This window comes from Amblyomma maculatum, chromosome 3 (assembly GCF_055883805.1).
Source record: "Amblyomma maculatum isolate TAMU_Amacu chromosome 3, ASM5588380v1, whole genome shotgun sequence".
NCBI classification, from domain to species: Eukaryota; Metazoa; Arthropoda; class Arachnida; order Ixodida; family Ixodidae; genus Amblyomma; species Amblyomma maculatum.
The window spans coordinates 186,653,434-186,675,585 of record NC_139346.1 but is presented as its reverse complement, the minus strand read 5'-3'; the positions used below and the strand labels follow the sequence as shown (position 1 = coordinate 186,675,585).

The following is a 22,152-nucleotide window of genomic DNA, read 5'->3' as shown; positions in this document are numbered from 1 at the left end:
TATTGTGCACTACCATGGGAGCGCCCTAAGCATTTTGGAGGCTAACTCTAGTAATGATAACTTTTTGTTTTGGCATGTAATAGTGAAAAGAAACAGCTTAGCTTCTTTTTAACATACCAGCATTCTTTTCGCAAATTTTTAATGTCCTGCCTAAAAATTTCTCTCTATGGTATGTCTCACAACGATCCAAGCAGACACATTAGGAGGAAGACATAAGAGCATGCTTTGCCTTTATAGGTATGAAAGCATGGGCTAGTAAATTTTGTAGTTACTTATCTGACTCACTGTTGTCCTGTTGGAGCACCTGTCTTTCTTTCTGTACCATGCTGTGAACAGTTAAAGCAGGACATTTTAAAGCATTGAAGGTAGGAACAAGCTTCTAATTCACAACATTAGCACACAGTGACAAACAAAATATGCACAACTGCTTCAGACAGTCGCTTTAGCATCTGAACAGACTTTTAAAAAGGCAGTCCCAAAAAAATTGGCAACTGTCTCTATGATGATGGTAGAAAACAAAGCCTGGCATCGGTGGGTGTATTACCCAAGATGCGCGTTTTAATCTGGTTTGTGGCGCAGGGGTGGAAGGACTGTTCTCTTCAACCAAAGCAAGCAAAGCGGGTTTGGTTTCCACACGAACGAGAAATGCTTAACATTTCAGTTTCTGCTGCACAAGCCATGTTCACCTATCGCTGTGAACCTGCATTACCTCGGAGCTTCTTTTCCAGTAAAAAAAAAAATATTTGTAGAAGTCCCAGAGTGAAAGGAAAAACTAGACTAAAGGAATTTCACCCCTAAAACAATTTCGAACATTGTCGGTGTTAACCACAATAAAAAGAAAACTAGTGCAAAAAAAAAAAAAAAAAAAAAAAAAAAACGGCAAGTCTACCTTTGTCATGTACACAAGGGGGAAAAAAAGCAATCTAACATCGAACAAACTTTTGCAATGACATTTGTCTGCACATAAACTGTGCCATCAAAGTGACGGTTTACAGGACAAAACTGGAACACCCCTGTCAAACCAGGGGGCTTCCATGGCAATTGTGAAGCAAACACACACGCACACACAAAAAGAAACTATACACTCTGCTACAATGCACCCGCGACAGTACGTAACAAGCAATCTCTATGCCTGCCACAAAGTGTCTGGCCCAACTACTGATGACAGGCTTTTGCAAAGACAGCCTGTTTCTCTGAAACGCGTGCATCCGTTCTCAAGCTACAGTCATACAAAATGTTCCAAGTGTGTCAAATGATTACAGTGACTAATCTCATTCACAGTTCCCGAGACACGTCATGCACTGTAGCAAGGATAAGAGCCAATACGCATCACAGCATGAAAAATACTGGCTGTACCAGTGTTGCATCTGTGCATATCATTAGTACCCGAAACGTCAGAATGAAGGCACAAGGAAGTATCACAGCTGAACACGGCTGTTCAGAGCCCTTGAGACGACATGTAAATTTCAATACACCTGTTCCAAAGGTGACAATTAAGGAAGAGTGAATGATATTGGCCTAAGAATTCACCCGGGCTATGGGTGACGGAAAATAAGAAAACACTAACAAGATCGTACAACTCATAGCGAGTTATGCTTGGAAAAAAGCCTGTTAACGGTGGGCTAGAGAGAGTAGAAGAACTTGAGATGCTGCAGTGGGCACATAAAATACTTGAGCATGGTTGCCTTCACATTATCTCAACGCAACAGGGTTTTAAATTTCAACACGTTCTCAACAGTCACTGCTCCCGTACATCCACAGAGAAGCATACTGTGCAATCAAGAGGACAAGAACAAAACACAATAAAAGATAAAGCTCAATTCAGGCATAAAAATGAGTTGATTGTAAAAGCTCTCGGCTCTTGGAGATAGAGCAACGAAGGAGAAATGAAGGCTAGACTGCTATTAAAATGCCCTTTTAGGCATACGCACGGACACATGAAAAAGAAAAGAGCAGTACACGAACCATAACAAAGTCCGGCAAACCTAGCCTCTTGGCAAGAATGCTAGCATCAATCCAGTTTCTCGAACAAGAGTCTAAACTGAGTGGCTGTGATTCAAGCCAGAGCAGCAGATTAAAAGAATGCCCAAATAAAAAATGACATGTAATGCAAGCTACACGTAGAAACTGGACTGCCACATTGAGGGCATGGCATTCTACCTCGTTTCAAATATCGTCCAAAAAATTCAGGTCTGGTGAAATGTTTGCACTGTTTAGCACTATGTATTGCACTGCCCAGACTACTACTTTCCACGTATTCACTGTCAGTGCTGCAACCAGGTAAATTAAGGCATAAGACTGTACCTATCAGCACCGCAAGCGGGGTTCAAAACAATTCCCAAACATTGTTATCATATTAGACAAAGTTGCACAGTGCCAAACAGTTCCCAGTTGTTGTTGTTTTCTTTTTCTCATATCTCCGACACCTTGGCAGTGATTTGAATACTAATTGAGCATTTGGTTAAAATGTGACCTCAAAAGAGACTTCGGTAACAGTTCATTTATATTCACGCACTCAACTTGTGATATAAACTTTTAAAGATATTTCTTGCGATATTGTTTACCTAAGAACCATGCCAAGAATATCAAACAGGAGGTTTTCATAAAAATGCAGCTTTGCATACATGCCAAACGAGTAATCACACAAAGTGTGATAGGAGTAAAGTCATAAAAAACCCTTGCTTTTTGACCGTTGTACAGTGTTTCTAAAGAACCCACTGATTCAAGGAAGTTAGGGCACCCTACTGCGGCTCAAATATGCTTCTGCTAAAATTTTCCACGCAGCTAGGACGCCACACATGTCGGTATGGCAGCAATGAGAGAAATGCAACTTCGCTATTTTAACACTGCTGTTCCGACTGAAGCCCTTCCTAATTATCCCCAGGAAGCATGTAATAAGGTAGATCTTCAAAAGAGAAGACGGAATAATATTCTCCGACTCATGCCACAGGATATGGCACCCTCGAGAGAAGTGGAAGAAGGCACTTTCGACCCCAAGGCGCTTAAAAGCATGCCAAAACCTCAAGTTTACAAACACAGGTCCCCCCTCCTATTAAAATGTTGACAAACGTCCCTACGGCACTTGCCAATTTCACAAGTGGTGCATAAAAACACCTTATTCATAGGTGCTACTGCTAAAATCAGAAACCTTACATCACCAACAAGGACTGCTTGATGCAGCATAAAAAGTGCTTGGCACGCTAAAGTGCAGAGAGGCTTGCATTAACAACTGGAGGAAGAAAAAAGCGTCTTTTTTTCTCCTAGAAAGAGGGACAGCAACCAGAGATGCGCCAACTGATGATGAAGTGAGGGCAACGCAATGCTAACATCCACAAGTTACAGGGCAAATCTTTGGCAAAAAAAAAGGTGCACACCTGCCACAGCATGGACAACGATCAGCAAAAGAATGTGCTTTGTACTGAAAGCACATAAGCTTTCTGAGCAGTGCACTGTTACACGCTTTGAAGCCAACATTTGGAGGAGCAATCGCTTGCAAGTGACGAAAGGTTAAAAATGCCAGTCTGAACACCTTATCTGTAGACCACCATTCAGGGGCGTACTAACTGCCTACCTGCCTGCATGCTTTGTGCTGCAGCAATTGTGATTCCGAGACGTAAGCGACGCCAGGTGTGCTCCGATGGAGATGTAGTCGTGCACTGCAACACGAAAGCTCGTGACAGCAGCAGGGCACGCGCATCTTTCTCCTTTCACAACCTCAAGCCTCTTGAAGACCCATCCCTCCCACACATTCCATTCAATATAAAGGCCATGGACCTAAGTAACTTCCATCAACTCAGCACAACACCCACTGGCACCCCTTTGCTTTGCTTGACCAATGCCAAGAAGGCACCACGGTCCTTCATGTCCAAGGTAGCAGCAAAAAACTGCCACCTTGCACACGCGATGCGACCGTGTGAGCGGAAGGCCCAAACTAGATGCCTACTTCGTGGTTGTTGTTGCTCTGCTTCTGCTCGCCAGGCGGAGGTGTTGGCGGCGTGCTGGGGCGCTCGATGGCAGATGCATCCTGCTTGTCGACATCTAGGCGAGACTCCAGCTCCTTGATGCGTTTCTCGTGCTTCACCATGACCGACTTGAGCTTCTTTATTTCGTCCAATAGCTCCTCCAGCTTTGAATCCTGCACGTTTGGAGAGAAACGCCGCAAGAGTGAGCTCTTTCTTCCTTTCAGTTGCAAAACAAGACTGCTGTAAAGAGGCCATCACCACCGTTTCGTGAACACCCTAAGCTGCTTGATCATGAATTGAGAATGTCCGTGCACTTGATATGCATTATTAAGAACATCCAAACAGGGCAATAACTTCGTGCAGACTTCAAAATGCAATGGCTGCAGCCTATACTTGAATCGGATTATGAATGAGCCAACATGTCACACCGCTAAGTGTGCTTGAAGAGATGGTACCTTTGTCAACATTTGTCCTGACATCTGTTTGCCAGCATGTTCCAGATACCACGCCGTTTCAGTGATATAGCATCCATTTCGCACTAGACAGGCAGAACTGACACAGGCAACTTCAGTTAACAGCAGAGCTTTCCACACTAGCATGAAAATGTCAGGCTCATTTTTCTTACTGGACTAAAGGTGCCGCCACAGTTCAGCAGGAGAATGGCTAAGAAGCACATTTTATTTATTATTTATTTACAGACACTGCAATCCACAAAAGGGATCTTAGCAGGTTGGAGATGTAGCATGAAACAATCGCAGGCAACAGAACAGGCTGCACTTACCGACACCGCAGAGGTCCCCGAATGTTCGCTCGTCTTGGATGATGCCACTTGCTTCTCGGGCATCTTGTTCAGAATGTTGGGCTTTCTCGTGACTGCAAAGTCCTGCTTCGTGCTTGCCGTGTAGCCTTCCTTCAGGCTGATCTGTAACAGAAAAGCTGCATGTAAGGTCTTCCTAATGAATACATGGAATGCTGGTAGGACACTCGTAAAAGACTCCTCCTCCCCTCTCAACACAAAAAGCATTTTACAAACCATAAGTGGTAACACATATACAACACATGAGCCCAATATCACCTTGCTCAAGCCTAGAGTGCAATGACTGTTTCGGCTAAGCATTTATATAACAAATTCTTACAAGGATTGGGTCAGCATCCTTTCCCTCTGCCCACTCTTCAGCTGAAATGGCCGGTGTGTCACCAGGTGTCTCAGGGTAGAGATCTTGCTGGAACAGATCCGACTGCAAAGGCAGGGTAGGAGAGCCAGCGTGCTTGGCTAAGCGAATTGAGGACACAAAGGTCAGTCCCAAATTAATCCCAGTGTCAATGATTTGATCACATGACCCTCCGAATAAATTAGTCGCAAATGGCACCAGCATGGATCACCACTTTTGCCCCAAACCGTTCTCCCGAGTAAAGTACAGCATATTGCCTATTGCCGTGTATAAGTTGACTCAACTTGCAGCCCTTGCTGACAAAAAGAAGTACACTTCATATACAAGTAAACAGCCCCCTCCCTGTCAGCTAGGCTTCAGTTAGCTAGGCTGGCTTCATCACACGACAACCAATGCATTGAACTCTGGCATACCTGCACAACTGTTTGATCTAAGCAATAATTCAATATATCTGGAATCGACTGTACTATATTGTGCCACTCTTATTGTGTCACTTACTTGGTGTGGAAAAATGGTGCACATGTTTTCAAGACAATGTAGTGCCTGCCAGATGGCTAACCCCTCACTTCGGTCTTTCCTTACTCCCACATATCCTCACAGTGAAGGGCAAGATTCACCAGGCAACTGGCAAGCCAGACAAGGAACGACATTTTGAGCAGCAATCTTTTCAATAAATGGTGGTCTCAAAAGGTATGCCACAAAATAAAGCTTTTTATCAGAAGGTGGCCAGGCAGCTAGAAAGGTTTCACACCACTTCAGCCTCTACATTGGTGCTAGGTCTACATATCAGTATGTGATTACCTTTGGAAGAGAATGCCATTACTTGGAGAAAAGCATGCTGAACGTTATATTAAGACCAGAAGATGCATGCTGTCAGCCGACAATGTATCGTATTCCTCTAGAATGCACAGGTACTAACCTTGCGTGGAACTGTGAAAGAAATCACTTCACACAGTCCTTTGGAGTGGAGCTTGTAGAACCTAGGAAAGGAGACACAAAGGCAAGAAACATCAGTACTTGGATGTTGAACAAGGTCAGTCAGGATAGAGAATACCTTTTTATCAAGGTAACATCTTGCCGATTCTGTTTATTCTTATGCAAAGCAGAAGTACAATTAAAGCAAGGTAACACCTTGTTGATTAAAGGCAAAGCAGAAGTACAATTAAAGCAAGGTAACACCTTGTTGATTAAAGGCTAAGCAGAAGTACAATTAAAGTTTAACAGAAGCTTGGACCCTGGCACTTCCATCTATCGAGACATAATGCTTAGGACCCGAATGCACTGCCTTGTTTGACTTGCCTTTCTGTCATTTATTCTAAACAGCGTATTGCCATTATTGCATTCACACAATACCTCCAAACAAAACCATAATCTATTTTCAATTAGCCCATTTTCCCAAAAGATGTGTGTCCTTTAAACAAATGCAAAAAAAGAAACAACAATAAAAAAGCAAGAAGGGAGACCGGAAGAGCAGAACCAATTCGACTCGCACACAATGGAAGAAGTTTACAAAGTTCAATATAAAGGTATTTCAGAATTAAATTTGGAACAAATGAACGTGGGTCTGCACACTGGGTCCAAAAACAAACTCTGGGTCCTTTATACTATGTCAGCCATCAGACAGCTTATTTTTATGCACTGAATTAGTCCTCATAGTGAACCAGCAAGTGGTTTCATTTGAGTATGATATGTACTGGCACAGCTTTACTATCAGTCTCTCACTCAATCTTACTGCCAAACCCTTCTTCTTAGCCCCCAAAGTAGGCAGGGTAGAGATTAGGGCATGTGACCTGATTTACTTGAGAACAGTTTCATCAACTCCAGTACAGGAAAAATTGAAAATTAATATTAAACTTTTCAATTTAAGACTTCAATAAAAAAAAAATAATAGGAGAACTTAAACTTGCTTATGTGCTGCGAATGTGAAAGCATTTTGCATCACACTGTGCTGCTCATTAAATATCTTCTATTCGTGTCGTTTCAAATTACCGTTCCGGCTGATGAAAAGGGCTCGGGTCACAACGTCACTATCCCCAGCACTAACTATCCCTACTACTGACTGTATCATGCATTCACTAGGCCCACGCTTATTCAGCTTGAACTGAGCCTGCCGTCTCTCAATTCGAAGGTCCTGAGCTTGCTTCCTACCCTACCCAAATTAACCAAATTATCTTTCCGCCTCAATTTTTTCTTTTACACGAACCTCCCTAAGAATTTCTGCATCAACCCAAATATTTTTAACCTGTTTTTGATCCATTCCCAATTTCCCATGCCATTATTTCACACACCCAGTATTATTGCTAATGAAACATATAATGCTTTCACACAATTTTTTTTTTAATTTGAAAAATTGCTCTAGCGAGGGGAGAGTGGAACAAAGGCAGAAGCAGCAATACAAAGGGGAAACCTGCCTGGCAATCTCACACTGGTGGACGTCGCAACCGCGCTTGGGCATGGCACACATTCCCCGCTGTGGTTCGCTCGACTGGTACGTGCTGATGTAGTGCACGAATGGAGGCTCATCCGTCACCTCAAAGTAGCGGATGTTGCTATCACCCTGCAAGCCAAGGTGTCACACTTAGCACCATCACCAAGCCTCGTCAACACACAAAAATCCAACCTGCATCAGCATAATGCCACACTCACAGGGAGGATGCCTACAAAGTTCAAGCTAATCAAGGTCCGTTTTTCAAATCATACCGAACAGTCAGCAAATTTATTCTGGTAGTCTCGGTTATGTATTGGGCGCCCACATCCAAGTTAATAAATGGCAATCAGTGTCAAAAGCGGTATATTCATTTTGCACTGCATCTTCGTGCTCCTAGCTTACTGACCAAGCACAAACTTTGCAGTGGCGTTCCAGGTGAAGCATCTAGTAGTCTATTTGCAAACAAAAATCATCATTATCATAAATTAAACAACTTCTGGTGCAGTTCCAGATAAAGAGCAGTAAGCCTCCCAAAGCATGATGTAAACATAATAACTAAAAAGAACCCTTCCTACAGCTGAGCAAGCAAAATAAACGAAAAACAAAATTTTACAGATGTCCATTCGAGAAACGTGCTTTCCATGGTGGGAACCAACTATTAGAACAGCATTTATGCTACAGAAGAATTCATAAATGTGTGCCACAACATTAAGCACACCCGAATATCATGATTGTAGGTGTTTAACTGCAGATGTTTCAGAGAATAGAATTTCTTTAAGCATGTCAGTAAAAACCACAGCAGCCGCAGATAGTACAGGCAAGCTTGAAAGAGGCATCAAACATGTCGTGCCGAAATCAAAGCATGTTTAATTTTTTTTTTTCTTTTCTACAGTTTTTAAAATAAATCTGTGTTAACCAATGCCATTTTCTAAAACAAATAACTCCGCAACACATACCTTTGCAGCAAGATAAAGCAGATTCACATCCGGATCATAGAAAGGCTGCAGGACACCATTGCTTGTGTCCAGTTCCTCCAAGACTACTGGCTGGGCAATTTCAGACTGCAATAATAAAAAAAATAATAATAAAAAAAAAACTGGTGTTTTCAAAAACTAAACCCTTTCGTTACCATGCCTATTCAAATCGATCACCGGTGATCGACATGTTCGAATCGTTTCTCATGGCCCTAGCGCCACCCAGTGGTTAGTCTGGGAACTGCACTTGTAGTACCAGTTTAAATTTTCTCGCTCTGGCGACGGTCTAATTTTTGATGGACCCTTTTTTGTAATGTTTTGAGAGGGCGTAGCGGCCACACTTAAAAAAAATATGTCCCACTCGTGGTAATGCAGTATTAACCTCAAATTTTTGTGATCAGAAAACTTCCAGTAAGTCAAATATCGAATGATATTGTCGGCTTTGTTATCTGACGGCGTTGAGTAGTGATAAATACTCGAAAATGGCACCAGCTATTCACTAGTGAGCTTTGACTCTGAGTCCGAGTGGTTTTATTCCGCAAAAAATATTTTCCTGATGGTCCGCTGCATGTCCAACATGAATACCGGGCTTTTACAGCCAGGGTGGAAGAACAAGCTAGTTGGTAGTTCATCTTAGAAAAAAAAAAATGGTGTTTTTCTTTTTTTTTTTTTTCCCAAGCCTTTACAGCCAGTTTGCAGCGGTTTTGGTTTGGTGCCTCACAAAAACCAGGAACTACTTCACCGCATGGCACGAGAAATGAGGCTGTTTCCACCTGTAGTTTTTTTATGTAGCTAAGGAATGGCGCTTACACAGATACCTTATTTTTTTTACACAATGTTCCTGGGTCATTTATCTTCAAATTGTATATTCTAGATTTTTTCATTAATAATGCATCAGTAGATATTGCGCCCTTTCTATCTTGTCTTTATCAACTTGCCACAAAAATGGCAATTATCAGATTTTTTTTGCAAGTTCCCTAATAAAGTTTTTGCTTTGTAACTTATGTTTCTGGAAAGAGCATTCCATTATGTGCAATTTTGTACGCTGCGCAACATCATTCAATCTTAGAGGCCAAGTATGAGCACTGCGGATGCTGCCACCCCCGAATGTGCTTATCATTACAGGATGGTATGCAGCGTTGTGTAAAATTCTTGTTTTGAACAGTCACCCAAGAAAAATACTAGAAAAGAAAAACAGCACCTTTAATTACACCTACTGACCTCCACACGGAGAGCGTACTGCCTTTCACTCATCCTTGAAAAGCCTGTTGTAAAGATGAGACCGTCCCTCAGGTAGATGGCCTTCTGTGGCTTGGCACCCTCATGACCGAAATCCTCCTGCATGGAAAAATACAGACACAGTGAATAAGTGAAGCTTTTGTGTTTAACGCAATAAGAAACCAAAAATCTCTAAAAACACTGATACTCGGCTATGGGCTAATTGGTAGGTCTTCCCTACATTGGAAGTGTGCCACGCACAAAGGATGAGAAAAAAGTATGTCACGCAAGACACACCAAATCTTGACATGCTACACTTTGTTATTAGAAGCGTTGCCTCAGGAGCAGACACGACAGCAAATTTAACAATGGCTTTTTATTTCGTGACTGTTTGGCACTGAGAGACAGAGACAGAGTTTGGTGAAGAAACGTCTTCAGTTAGTTTGGTTTGGGGGGTCAGGGAGACACAGTAGCTGTCTCACTTGTCTGTGAATGCATACACTTACAAATGAACGGCATACAATATTCGAGGTGCATACGTCGTCAGTTCGAACCCCTACTGCAAAGTAGCCTCGAAACTTGACTAGCAGATGAACGCAAAGCGAGAAGCGAAATGGCATGACATCATTCTGAACCCTGCAGGTTGCGTCGCAATTTCAATTTGATATCAAATGCATATTTTTTTCCCGCATGTTTTTCTCAATTCTGGCTAACAGCTCACCGAACAAGCTGTATATGCTTTGCATATATACCTGAAGGGTATCCAAAGCGCAGTATCCCAGCAACATCTCTCAACAGCAACGCCTCTTACCAAATAAGCTGTATATGCTTTGCATATATACCTGAAGGGTATCGAAAGCACAGTATCACACCTGTCCGATATTACAGTATCAAGCACACATTCCTCAAGCAAAACAAAGTACAGTAGGATTAAATCAGGAACAATGCCTAAGGCATCTTTTTTTTTTTTTTTTTTTCCACGAAAAAATAGTAAAGCTAGATCACTGCACCCTGCAATAAAGTGAAAAGGGCAATAGGCAAATTTAAAATGCAATACTTCGCCCAGTAAGATGAAAAAGAAATTTAAAAATAAACAATAACACAAAAAAAAAAAAAAGCTAAATAATGAAAGAACTCTGGACATAAAGGTCACTAAAAAGGTAATAAACTTTAGCTGGCAGTTGGCACCAGTCCTGTGTTACACAGTCTTTGACCCCACCCTCTGCCCCAAACTTTCAAATCTAGAACAGTGAAACCAAGCAAAGCAGAACAGATTGCTTATGTTTAATGGTGGCGAATGTTAAAAACTTTCCTCAGACAGCTGCTGCCTGCCCTATGCAGCCCCTGTAGTAAAATAGGATGTTCCATGTCCACAGCTCTAGAGGTGGCAGCGGTCTCAAGGTTAGTTTAGCTGCATGCAACACTGCATGCAATACTGCATTTGAAAGTAGAAGGCTAGACGCCGTAGTGGCACATTGGTTAAGATGTGCGACTGTGCCGGAATACCTAGGTTCAAACCTCATTTCTATGGAGGCGAAACGGAGTGGCATCCATGTGTTGTGCGATGCCGGTACACTCTAAAGATCCCCAGGTGGTCGAAATTACTCCTTAGCCCTCTACTACAGCTCCTCTTTCCTCCTTTCCACTTTCACTCCCATCTTCCTCCCTTCCAGCATGGTTCAGGTGTCCACAGAAAAAGCATGACAGATACCGTGCCTTTCCATTCTCGTAAATCAATTTGTTTGTTTAGGGCTAGACAGCCACTGCTGTAGCGCAGTTCACACAGCCCAGCACACCCAGAGCAGAGCTTGTGGATTCAGATCCCTTCAGTAGCCTATGGTTGGCTTTTTTTTCAACACTGATCCTCATTTCCAATTTCACATACATATGTAAGAATCAAGTAGTTTCATAGTTTAAAAATTTAATAATATAAAACTTCCAACTTTAATCGACACTGCCATTAAAGACACATTCAAATGCTTTCCAGTGCTTTCAGAGACGCCGTAGTGAAGGCCTCAGAAAATTTCAACCACCTGAGGTTCTTAACGTGCACTGGCATCGCACAGCACACGGGCGCCTATAGCTTTTAGCCTCCATCGAAAAGCGGCCACCGAGGCCGGGATTCGATCCCGCATCCTTGGGCTTTTCATGGTTTCAATAATTGTTGGGTTCTTACATATTGTATATCATAATGCTGGAGTCGTGTTGAGTAGGGTTTAATGGCACATAGGCTACTAAGGCAATCATGTGCCAAACTCAAGGTTTAGTGTGTTATATGCGTAGGAGAAATCTAAGGAGTTGTTTTAAAAGACTATAACTGGTTTAAGGTAGAACAAGAGAAAAAAAGATGGCTACACAGTGTGAAGGAGCATTGAAAAAGGGCAGACGGGGAGCCTCAGTTCGCAAGCCAAGCCAATGTTTCGACAAGTTGTCTAAATTGGTCTAATATAACTGGTGTAAATGCTCTGCTTCCTTTAGAAGTGACAACGCAGCCCATAATGCATTGAATCGTGTTCCAAGAGTAGACGGGGATGAAAAGGAATGTGTCCGTGGGAAGTGTCTTTCCTTTCAAGTTGTCCTTCAAGCTGTCCTTGTAGGGAATGCACACTTCCTTAATTTCTTGGTGTTGAGCTTGTGCAGCACACACATCTGCTTTCTCATTTCCATTAATTCCAACATGGCTCGGAACCCAGTACAATTTTACGCTGTGTCCCAGTGTTGCGGTTTTTATTATGTTGTTCATGATATCGCCGATCAGTGATGTAACTGCATTCCTAGGGTGAAGAAGGGCTGTGAGTGCACTTTGGGAATTGGTATAAATGATGCCGTTTTTTGCATTCTCATTTATTGCTGTTTCTACTGCCATGGACACTGTGTAACACTCCACGGTGAAAATGGAAGAACGCTGAGGCAACCTTACTGTTTTTTCTTGTTGGTCTTCAACTATGGCACTGCCTACAAGAAATTATGTTCTAGAACCATCAGTATAAAATGTTCTATAGTTTCTGTATTTTTCGTTCAGAGTCAAGAACTCCTACAATAAGTGTCCATGAGGCGTTTGGGTTTTGTGGAATTTTCTAAGCGTCAAGTCGCACACATTGGGGAAACAGGACCAAGGCGGCAGTGGGTGGGGACATTGTGCAACACTGGGCAGTGCATCGAGTATGTTTAATGCCTCGAACTTCTCTTCAAAACGAATCAGGAGTGGCTTTACTGCTTGAGGCTCGTTATTCAACAGTATTCTGGATGGAAATTTCGTAACTATATTGTGTAGCAAAGGTTTCAAGTAGTGAACAAATTTTCAGGATGTAAGAAATCACAATGTGCCTTTTATTTCCCTACCTTTGCTCAAGTCCAGAACAACTTTTTCCCATGACGGTTGTTGTGTTTTTTACTAGCAACATTATTGCTTAGCATCAAAGAATCAGCCATCCAATACCACTTATCATGCTACTTTGCATGTAATTTTATACTAGTACAACATTTCAGATTCACCACACACAGACCATGACATAGCCATCATCTGGAACAGCTGACACGACAGTAAATTAGAATAGCCCTTTACAAGGCAGCACCTTTTGAAAGGTGGCATGGCAGAATAAAAGCACGAGTATACTACACTGAAATCCATGCTTACCACTTCGACCTCCCCCGACCTCGGGTTGTAGACACGAATCTTGCGGTCCTTGCAGGTGGTGACAATACGGCTGCCATCCCAGTTCCAGCAACAGCTGAACACTAAGTCGGGGTGGTCAATGCACGACAGGATTTCTCCTGTGCCTACATTCCAGATGATGATCTTGCAGTCAGCCCCTGTATGGGCGAGGAAGGTTAGCGCACAGGTTCAAGGCACAGCCGAGAGCATGGTGCACTTGTACAGAATTTTAGCCTAACACAGTTCGTGATAGTAAAATGCGCAAGAGTTTCTTTCATGAAGACATTAACAGCAACTTTATGCAACGCTACTCATGAGTAAGAAAGTACTTTGTACATAATTTGAACTAACTGCACTGAAAGCAAAAAAAAAATCAATTCTCTGTTCACATTTCTCCAGCTGTTTAAACCATATACTGTGAAAATTTCGTGAATATAGCATGAACTTTTGTTTATTTGCACTACACACCTGGGCATAATCCATCTGCCAGCATAAAGTTGCCAACTAACCCAACTTGCACTACCTGTGTATACTAAAGCTCATATTGAACAAGTTGCACTGTAGAGACATTACACGTGTCTGGAGAAGGTCAGAAAATAAAGATGAGAACTTGTGTTCTCCTGTTTGCCTGAGTCTGTTCACTGGGGCAGGAGCCTCTGTCAGGCTATGAGCCTTTAGATCCTGTTCCATTTTTCTCTGAAGTAAGAAATGGAATAAAGTACAAACCAAAGTCCTGGCAGTAAAATTTGCCCACGAGAGGTAGTGCTGAACAGACCTTTTCTGGACATTAAAAGCGAGTCTTTGATTGACGAGATTGACCTGTAGCTATCACAGCGCTTATAAAACAAAAAAGGGTGAGTGAAATATCCGAAACTTTGAATATAAATAGAATATGTTTGCTATTCGGATCATATTAAAAAAAAGTGGTGTCCGAGATTTTCCGAATATTTGAAAATTGCTGAATACACCGAATATTTTCTAATTCACCACAGTTTCCCCACACTGCGCGCTTCATCGCAGTGTTTGATCGCACGGACTGTGAAGTGAAGCATCCTCAAATGTGACGGGGCCATTTTTTTAATTGCCCCACCGCAGTGTTGCAGTGGTTAGGATGCCGATTACTGTGTCGAAGTACCCAAGCTCGATCCCAGCCAGCGGCAGCTGTGCTTCGATGAAGGCGAAACGAAGTGGCGTCCATGTGCTGTGCAATGTCAGCGCACATTAATGATTGCCATGTGGTCGAAATTACTCCGGGGCCCTCCTTTCTTTCTTTTCACTTTCACTCCCACCTTCCTCCCTTCCCTTATGGCAAGGTTCAAGTGTCCATAGAACAGGTGTGACAGATGCTGCGCCTTTTTTTTTTCCTGTGAACCAATTATTATTATTATTATTATTATTATTTTATTTTATTTTTGTGAAGGGGGACCTTCCCTTCTGTGAGGAAGGCCTTCTCCACAGGGTGCGCAAAGCGAAGCACGTTAAAAAAAAAAACATGCAAAAATGTTTTCACTTTAGTTTTGTCTCAAATAAAGACAACCATTGCGCAAGTGTCCAGATAAAGTTATTGTGATGCAAACAATTTTTGGCAGTTCTTTTCACGCCCATTCTGTCTAATAATCCGAGATTTCGGTTAATTTGGAAAATTTTTGTGGTCCCTTGAAGGCTGAATTAACGAGAGTTTATTGCATTCAGCAGTGATACGACAGCTCCGCCAAGTTTCATGCAGCTTCTTCCTGTACAAAGGACTACTTTAATTTTATTTGCAAATACCATGCGAATTCTGAAATAAACAGGAAGAACAAGGTTTGCTAATTTTTAATTTTTGTTTTTTTTTTTTTCCTTTCATTGATCAGATATTCGATATTCGATTTGATATTCGAAGGCATTTTTTTCCCAAATTTGTATTTGATTCATATTTAAAAATTTCGCTATTCGCGCACTTTTAAAAACATGGCAAAAAGAAAAGCTCTGATTGGTGCATTTCCAATTCCTCACCGCAGAGTGTCTGTTCTCCAGACTGAAAGCAACTTTATGCTTACAACTGCAGTTCTTCTACACAGCCCACAATACAAATGACTTCAATTGTAATTACATTGTACAGCTGAGTATAATTTTATTTCAAAAGCAAATTAAATTTGCTTGAATAAAAGCATACATTTTTAATACATCCGATTGATGGCGTCAAACTGTCAGTTCGAATCAACCCGAAGTTATAATTTGGCAAGATGGGATTGATGAGGAGGCTCCATATTGAACAGGCAAGATGTCATAGGTAATCTGATGTGACTCACCAACACTGAGCAAGACATTGTTGGCCGATGGGTGCCATAGGATCTGTGTCACACGGCGCTCGTGTCCGGGTAGCTCAACAACAGGGTCAACGAGCGGACGCACTAGACCCAAGTTGGGAATCTGCCATACTCGAACCAGGGCATCATCTGAAGCACTGGCAATTATGTTGTCGTTGAACGGGCACCAAGCAATGTCCAGCACAGGTCCTTTGTGCCCAGCAACCAGAGGGTGGTTCACATCCACTCGACCAGTCTGTGAAGAAAAGGAGTCATTCAGATCTAGTTCTAGTGCTCATTCGTGCCATCCTTCAGGGGGAAAAAAAAAGCAGCTGTGAGAATTTTTCTAAACCTCGCAAGCCCAGGTAAAAGATATGGAGGAAACACTTCTCACTTGCTGTTTCATAAATATTTTGCATAATTAATTAATGCCAGTATGTTTTAATTAAGACAAGTTGTCTATTTGTCAAAAATGTTCAAGAGCAGGTTTTGCAATTTTTTCCCTGCCACACTTGACAATTGGAATAGTGAAGTATCAGCAAAACGGCATGAGGAACTGCCGGTCGTGCAATTTGACAATCAATAGGGACTATTGCCATTGGTTGGCTATTGTTTATTAAGTAATCTGAAATGAATTGAGCGTGCATGCGTATTGATGAATGAGATATTTTAATGCGTAGCTTTACTATTTTTTTGCCCGCTGTGTACAGAATATGTGCACATAAGATGAGCTCAGAACTTTCTAATACCTCAGTAAACAAGAACCTCAACAGTGTTATGTCTTTCTGGTTAACTACGATCACACAAGCAAGCCTTTAGAATTCTGGTAGTCACCACACACGGCATCATTTCTGCTCATACTTTGCACAATGGCATTCCAAATTCTGTTTCACATTAAAAATGCCAATATTACTCAATTTAAGAGCACCAATATTAAAGCTGCAATGCCCCATACAGGTTTCGAATAAAATTACTGTGCCTCTAAAAAGTGACAAGCAGATGCTAAATTAAGCTGACAGACTTTAAAAACCATCACTTCTCAGTTCACGGAACATTAGGTACTCTATCCTGCCTATTAAGGCCATATAGTATAACAGAGTGCATAAGATTTAAGGCCACAAAGCTGCAAAAATGCTGCAAGGAATGCTGTAGTGAAGGACTCTGGATTAACCTCTTCAGGCACAAATCAATATTTATTGATGGGGAAATTTCTAAAAAATTCCAAAATTTTACAGCAACATGCCGGACTGCATAACAAAAAAGCTAACCTTCTCTGCTGATCAGTTATGCTAATCCTGTGTGGTTCTCATATACCTAGGACTGCACTCTATACTCAAGGTCTCAATAATGTTTTTCATTCATTCCTGCTGTGATAAACCCCTATGTAAACAAATGTAAACAAATTATGTATGTAAACTTTTTGGCACATAAAGTGTTTGCGGTTGAAAAAAAAAGCAACCGAAAATTGATACCGAAGCCTTATTAGAACTGCCATAAAATACCAAGCTTAAAAAGATTGTTGTGTTCATTTTGCACAACTATCTCAATATCTTTCCACACAAGACCGTTCAGACATCATAGCGTTTTTTGAATTCACATTTGTAAAAATTGCACTGTGTACAGACTAGATTCGACATCGTTAGGTCGAGTATGCTGATGCGGAATTGAGCCTGAACGGATTAATTTCAACCACATGTTCTCAACACCGCTCAACATTCTATCATGTAGCCCATAAAGCACTAAGAAAGGACACATCATCATCATCAGCAGCCGGACTATACCGACTGCAGGGCGAAGGCTTCTCCCACATTCCTTCAATTAACTCGGTCTTGTGCTCGGGTGCATCCAACTGACCCCTGCGAACTTCGTCATCCGCCCACCTAACTTTCTGCTGCCCCCTGCTACACTTGCTATGCCTGCTACGAAAGAAAGAACACAATTCACTTGAAATAAAGCACATAACCACTGCCCGCCATGACAGACTAGGCCTACAGTAATGAGTGACTTCTTTTCAGTACTAAACACGGAAGTAACCCAAGCATCAAAAGCCCAAGCATCAAAAGCTAACAATAAGAATGTGATCACTGATTATAAGTCAATGCACACACTAACAACAAGCATTTACAAGCTTAGGCATCGACTTTTCTATATCGGTACTGATATTGCAGTCATTTCTTTGCTTTCTGGAAGGTGAAAAGTCTGGACTTTTTTCCCGCAATTGTTTTTTCACAGCAAAACTCACTGCATCATAACGCCGCTTTATCCTTCTTTTTTTGTAGACAGCACAGGTCAATAGGTGAAAACTGTTACATAAATCCAAGAGAATTTATCAACAATGCACAGCATAATCCTATAATGCAAAGGAACTTATTTAGCAGTTTTCACTGAGAACACAAGGCAGGTCATACTCCTTACATGACTCCTCAATTTCTCTCTCTCTGTCTCTGTACACCCACTCATAGCCAGCAAGATGTTTTCATGTAAGCAGAATCACTATAATTTAAAATTTTGGCCCACTTTCTACTATTGACTACTTGTGCATAGTTCTTTAATGAGAATAAATAAACCGAAGCTTCAGTTTAATTAAGCACCATTCAAAAAGTTTATATAATGTTTACCCTCAGAGAGGCATTTCTACTAGCAGCAATGTAATTACTTACGGACTAATAATTGTTTATAAGGCCCTACTAATCTGCTCATAACCTGCCCTGGCTAATGATTTTAATGCAAAAGCATATGTCCCATCAGAGCAACAGCTGACTTCGGCATTCATGACATGAAAATCCCGAGCCCGCCTCTGGCAGCTGGTAGTTGGCAGATGACATAGCCGGGGACTGATTGTTGGGCCATAGCATGACTAAGCACTTTACAAAGTAACATAACGTAAAGTGCAGAGTTTGTGCAAACATTATCGTCATGAGTCATCGTCACAGTCATGACTCGTAGTCATTAAGCAATGCAGCATGACTCGGCACTTTACAATGTAATGTAATGCTTCTGCATTGTCAACCATATGCAGTCTTATGTATCTCTGCTGATTTTTTTCATTTTTTTCCTCGCATAGGAGGTACCATAGCTCAACCCGCCAGCTAAACACTGAAGTGAATTTCCAAGCACCACTTCTGCAACTTTCAATATAATGGGAACTATGGAATATAAGCAAGAAAATAAGTCAAACCATAAAAGTCATGGAGAAAAAGAATGAACAAAAAGCTTTTAGAGCATCGACAGCTATTTAAAGAAATGCCGAGGTTGGACTATAGTCAACCTCCATTTACAAGTTACCTCAATTTAATGAGAAAGAGGATACTCTCACATAGAATGGAGTGTTTGAGAGCCAGAAAACTCAAACATCAAATGAAATACAGGTGCTGCCAAGAACAGATGTTTGCGCAAAAAATGTTTAATGGCATCCACATACTTTTTGCATCCAGGTCTCTGAAGCCCTTCAGAGACCTCTCCTCTGCTGGCCCTCCTGCCACCTCTTTTAAATTGTGAATCACTGAGTCCATATACTATCAACGCCATCATTAAAGAGACAGTCTACTGCCGGAGACGTGTATAGAAATATTGCCATATTCTGGTAGATTTCACTACTTGGTAGCAATATAGAGTGAAGAGCTTGCAGTCTAACCAGGAACTGATCTTTTAAATTGATCAAAATAGTCAGGTTTTAGTGAATGGTGGCATCATACTGCGTCTTTTCGTTGCTATTAACTGGTATCTACTTGGAGTGTCAGAAGTTTTATGACTATTCCAGAGCGTCACACAGACAGTTTTTGTGTTCATATCAACTTTAAGAAAACTTACTTTTATCTCGTTCAATAAACTGCAGCTAGTTTAATTCCTTAATAGTGATACGCTTTTAAAATGCATTCAAAACAGAAAATCGTGCAACCAAAGACACCGCCACAATGTGGCGGTGCTGTCATCGGCAGCGAAAAACGGTTGTTGGTATGTGGTATATATTACAGGGGTTATTTAGTTTAATCATCCATTTCATTCTATTTAAAGCTATCTTAGTACACTAAATTATAGTTCTAACAAAATCTGTGGATCTTAGTTAATGGCACCTTCGTCACATGATTTAGGTGGTGTGGCAGCAGTGTTCATAGAGCTACATAGAGTTACCATACTAACTGTATGTCGTGCCCATGCCATTAGTGTTTGGAGACACCGTACATCACTGAGAAAATGAGACTACCATATGAAAAAAAAATTAAGGTTTAAGTTGTTCTGCCACTTTTCTCGGGTAAACAACTGGGTACTTGTTAATTTATGGATGGAGACTTCGAATGAAGCAAGACAAAAAAAGTTTGAAAAGTCGGTAGACTGTCCCTTTAACGTTAGATTGCACTGTGAAAACAAAACAAAAAATATTCCACTTTAATCTTCAAATGTTTCAGCAACATATTTGTCTTCTGTCAGCAAACTTCAGCATAGCCACAAAGACCACAGAATCGAATTTTACTAAAAATGGATAGTCATTTCTTTAATAATTAGGCAACATTCTTGTTTAACATAGAGAGGCAACATACTCAATAAATACTTCTATATCTTTGCCCGATGTTTAGCATAATAAGGCGACCATTGGCTATGCAGAGGCCATGAAGACAAAGTGCTCGCGGTGGATTGGTCCCTCCAGAAATACATGATTAGTGGAGGTGCAGACTGCCACATGAAAATTTTCGAGCATAAGTAGGCATTATATCAGAGGAAGCCCATTTCAGGGAGCTAACAAGATTTCAGAAAGGTGTGACTTATTTTGCATAATGCAAGAAAATAACAACAGAGCAAAGCAGGGAAAACAGCAGCCTCACCTTGTTTAGTGGAAGCACCATGAACGCCCCACCACCTGCAGCTTCTATAATAATCGCGAGGAACTTGGGATTGACCGCACAGAAGTTGGAATCTGATGACTGTTTCGTGATCCTGATGTTGTCGTAGCATTGTTCCCTCTTCAGTGCCTGGCCAAACACGTGGCGAAACTTGCTTGTTCGTACAATGCTCCGATGCGCCATCTGAAGCCCAACAATGCGAATAATCTGTCAGTGTCACAGATCCTCAAAATAAGTGCAGCACTGGATTAGACCAAATGGACTGCTCTCTGAGCACAAAATCTTCACCACAGAAATGTCCAAAAAATGTCAGCACTGCTTTACCACAAACAACTGAAGGTGCTTGAAGAAAAAAAAATGCTATTCAGAACATGTCAGGCCACCGATGCACAATGTTATCTGAGCAGTGTCTCCAAGAACAATAGCAAGACCATAAGGTGACGATTCAGAGAAATCGTTGTCTATAATTATCTGCCCTTTGCATACTGTTCTGTTGATGCAGATGCTAACGCCACTGCTCGCTATATCATTTGTTCAGTGACTTCAAGCTAACGTTACGCCTGCAAGACACAGTGAAGCTTTCAAGATCACTCAAATTTATGCAGTCAATATTTCTGTTGTTCTTTTCAGCCTCAAATAAAAACGCCGCCGTCAGCACACAGCTTGTTTGCTTCTGTTTACACGTGATGAACAAGAGCTGCTCTTGACGTGAAGCGGTCCAGATGCTTATCGTGGATATAAGGGCGGAAAAGAAGCGTCACGGTGAGCCAGGTAACGCATCTGCGCCTAGCTGGCATATTTAGATATGACTCTGCTCACGCGTAATGTGCTGAGTAAACGGCGCATGGGAGCTTTGTGCCGGCGCGGCGGAGAAAGCGAAAAATGACTTGGCATCACACGCGCAAGTGCTGCTACGTGAGCAATTCATTCAGCTTTGACCCAACAAGACAACGCTGGCACTGAAATGCGATAATGATTAAAAGGCGGCGCGTCACGAGATGTCAACGAACAGAAAGAGCAGCTTCGTCACAGCATTAAGTTACGGTGATGGTCATTCGCTATCGGAACGTTGCGAAGGCACAGCCGAAGTGGCCACCGCAAATATAAAGCCCATAGTGCACGCAAGTTACAGCATCAAATGCGCCGAGTTTTTCTGTGCGGCGACGTCTGAGGATGTGCCTCGACATAGTCTTGACCCACTGCACAGTTACGCCCAGTTGTGCGGGGCTGATATGAACTAAAAAGTGACTCGCTGGTTATATACTAAGCAGTCTGCATTTTCAGTATGTGCACACACGTTTCAAATGTTTATTGACGTTCGGCACGCCGATCGGGAAACACGCGCACGATCGGAAGCGGCAAGCCAGGCTCGATACCTGTGCGCCCGTCGTCCCTAGCTCGCCGGACCGCCGCACACGAAGCACCTCGCAAAAGCCTAAGAACGCACTTTCTACTCACATTTCAGCTAAAGTTGTGGCCGTGGGCGTCAGATGTGTCAATGTCGCACGTTTAAAAGTAGCGTAACATAGCTTGAACGTCCGTAGAAGTCGATAATCGGCGACTACGATTTGATAACCACACAAAATGGAAGCAGCAACGCGGGTGTGGGGGTTACGC

General features: G+C 41.9%; 1 protein-coding gene across 1 annotated transcript in view; it reads right to left on the bottom strand.

Moving 5' to 3' along the window:
* The window catches only part of coro (protein coronin), a 25,437-nt gene extending 3,285 nt beyond the window's left edge, over nt 1-22,152 (bottom strand). The window contains exons 1-11 of the mRNA XM_084598955.1: nt 21,994-22,152; nt 20,518-20,718; nt 15,701-15,953; nt 13,392-13,567; nt 9,758-9,874; nt 8,519-8,623; nt 7,546-7,691; nt 6,054-6,114; nt 5,099-5,200; nt 4,744-4,884; nt 3,944-4,135 (exon numbers count right to left, since the gene is read on the bottom strand). Of these exons, the coding sequence (XP_084455081.1) occupies nt 3,944-4,135; nt 4,744-4,884; nt 5,099-5,200; nt 6,054-6,114; nt 7,546-7,691; nt 8,519-8,623; nt 9,758-9,874; nt 13,392-13,567; nt 15,701-15,953; nt 20,518-20,718 (1,494 nt within the window). The 5' untranslated portion in view covers nt 21,994-22,152. The remainder of the gene's footprint in view (nt 1-3,943; nt 4,136-4,743; nt 4,885-5,098; nt 5,201-6,053; nt 6,115-7,545; nt 7,692-8,518; nt 8,624-9,757; nt 9,875-13,391; nt 13,568-15,700; nt 15,954-20,517; nt 20,719-21,993) is intronic.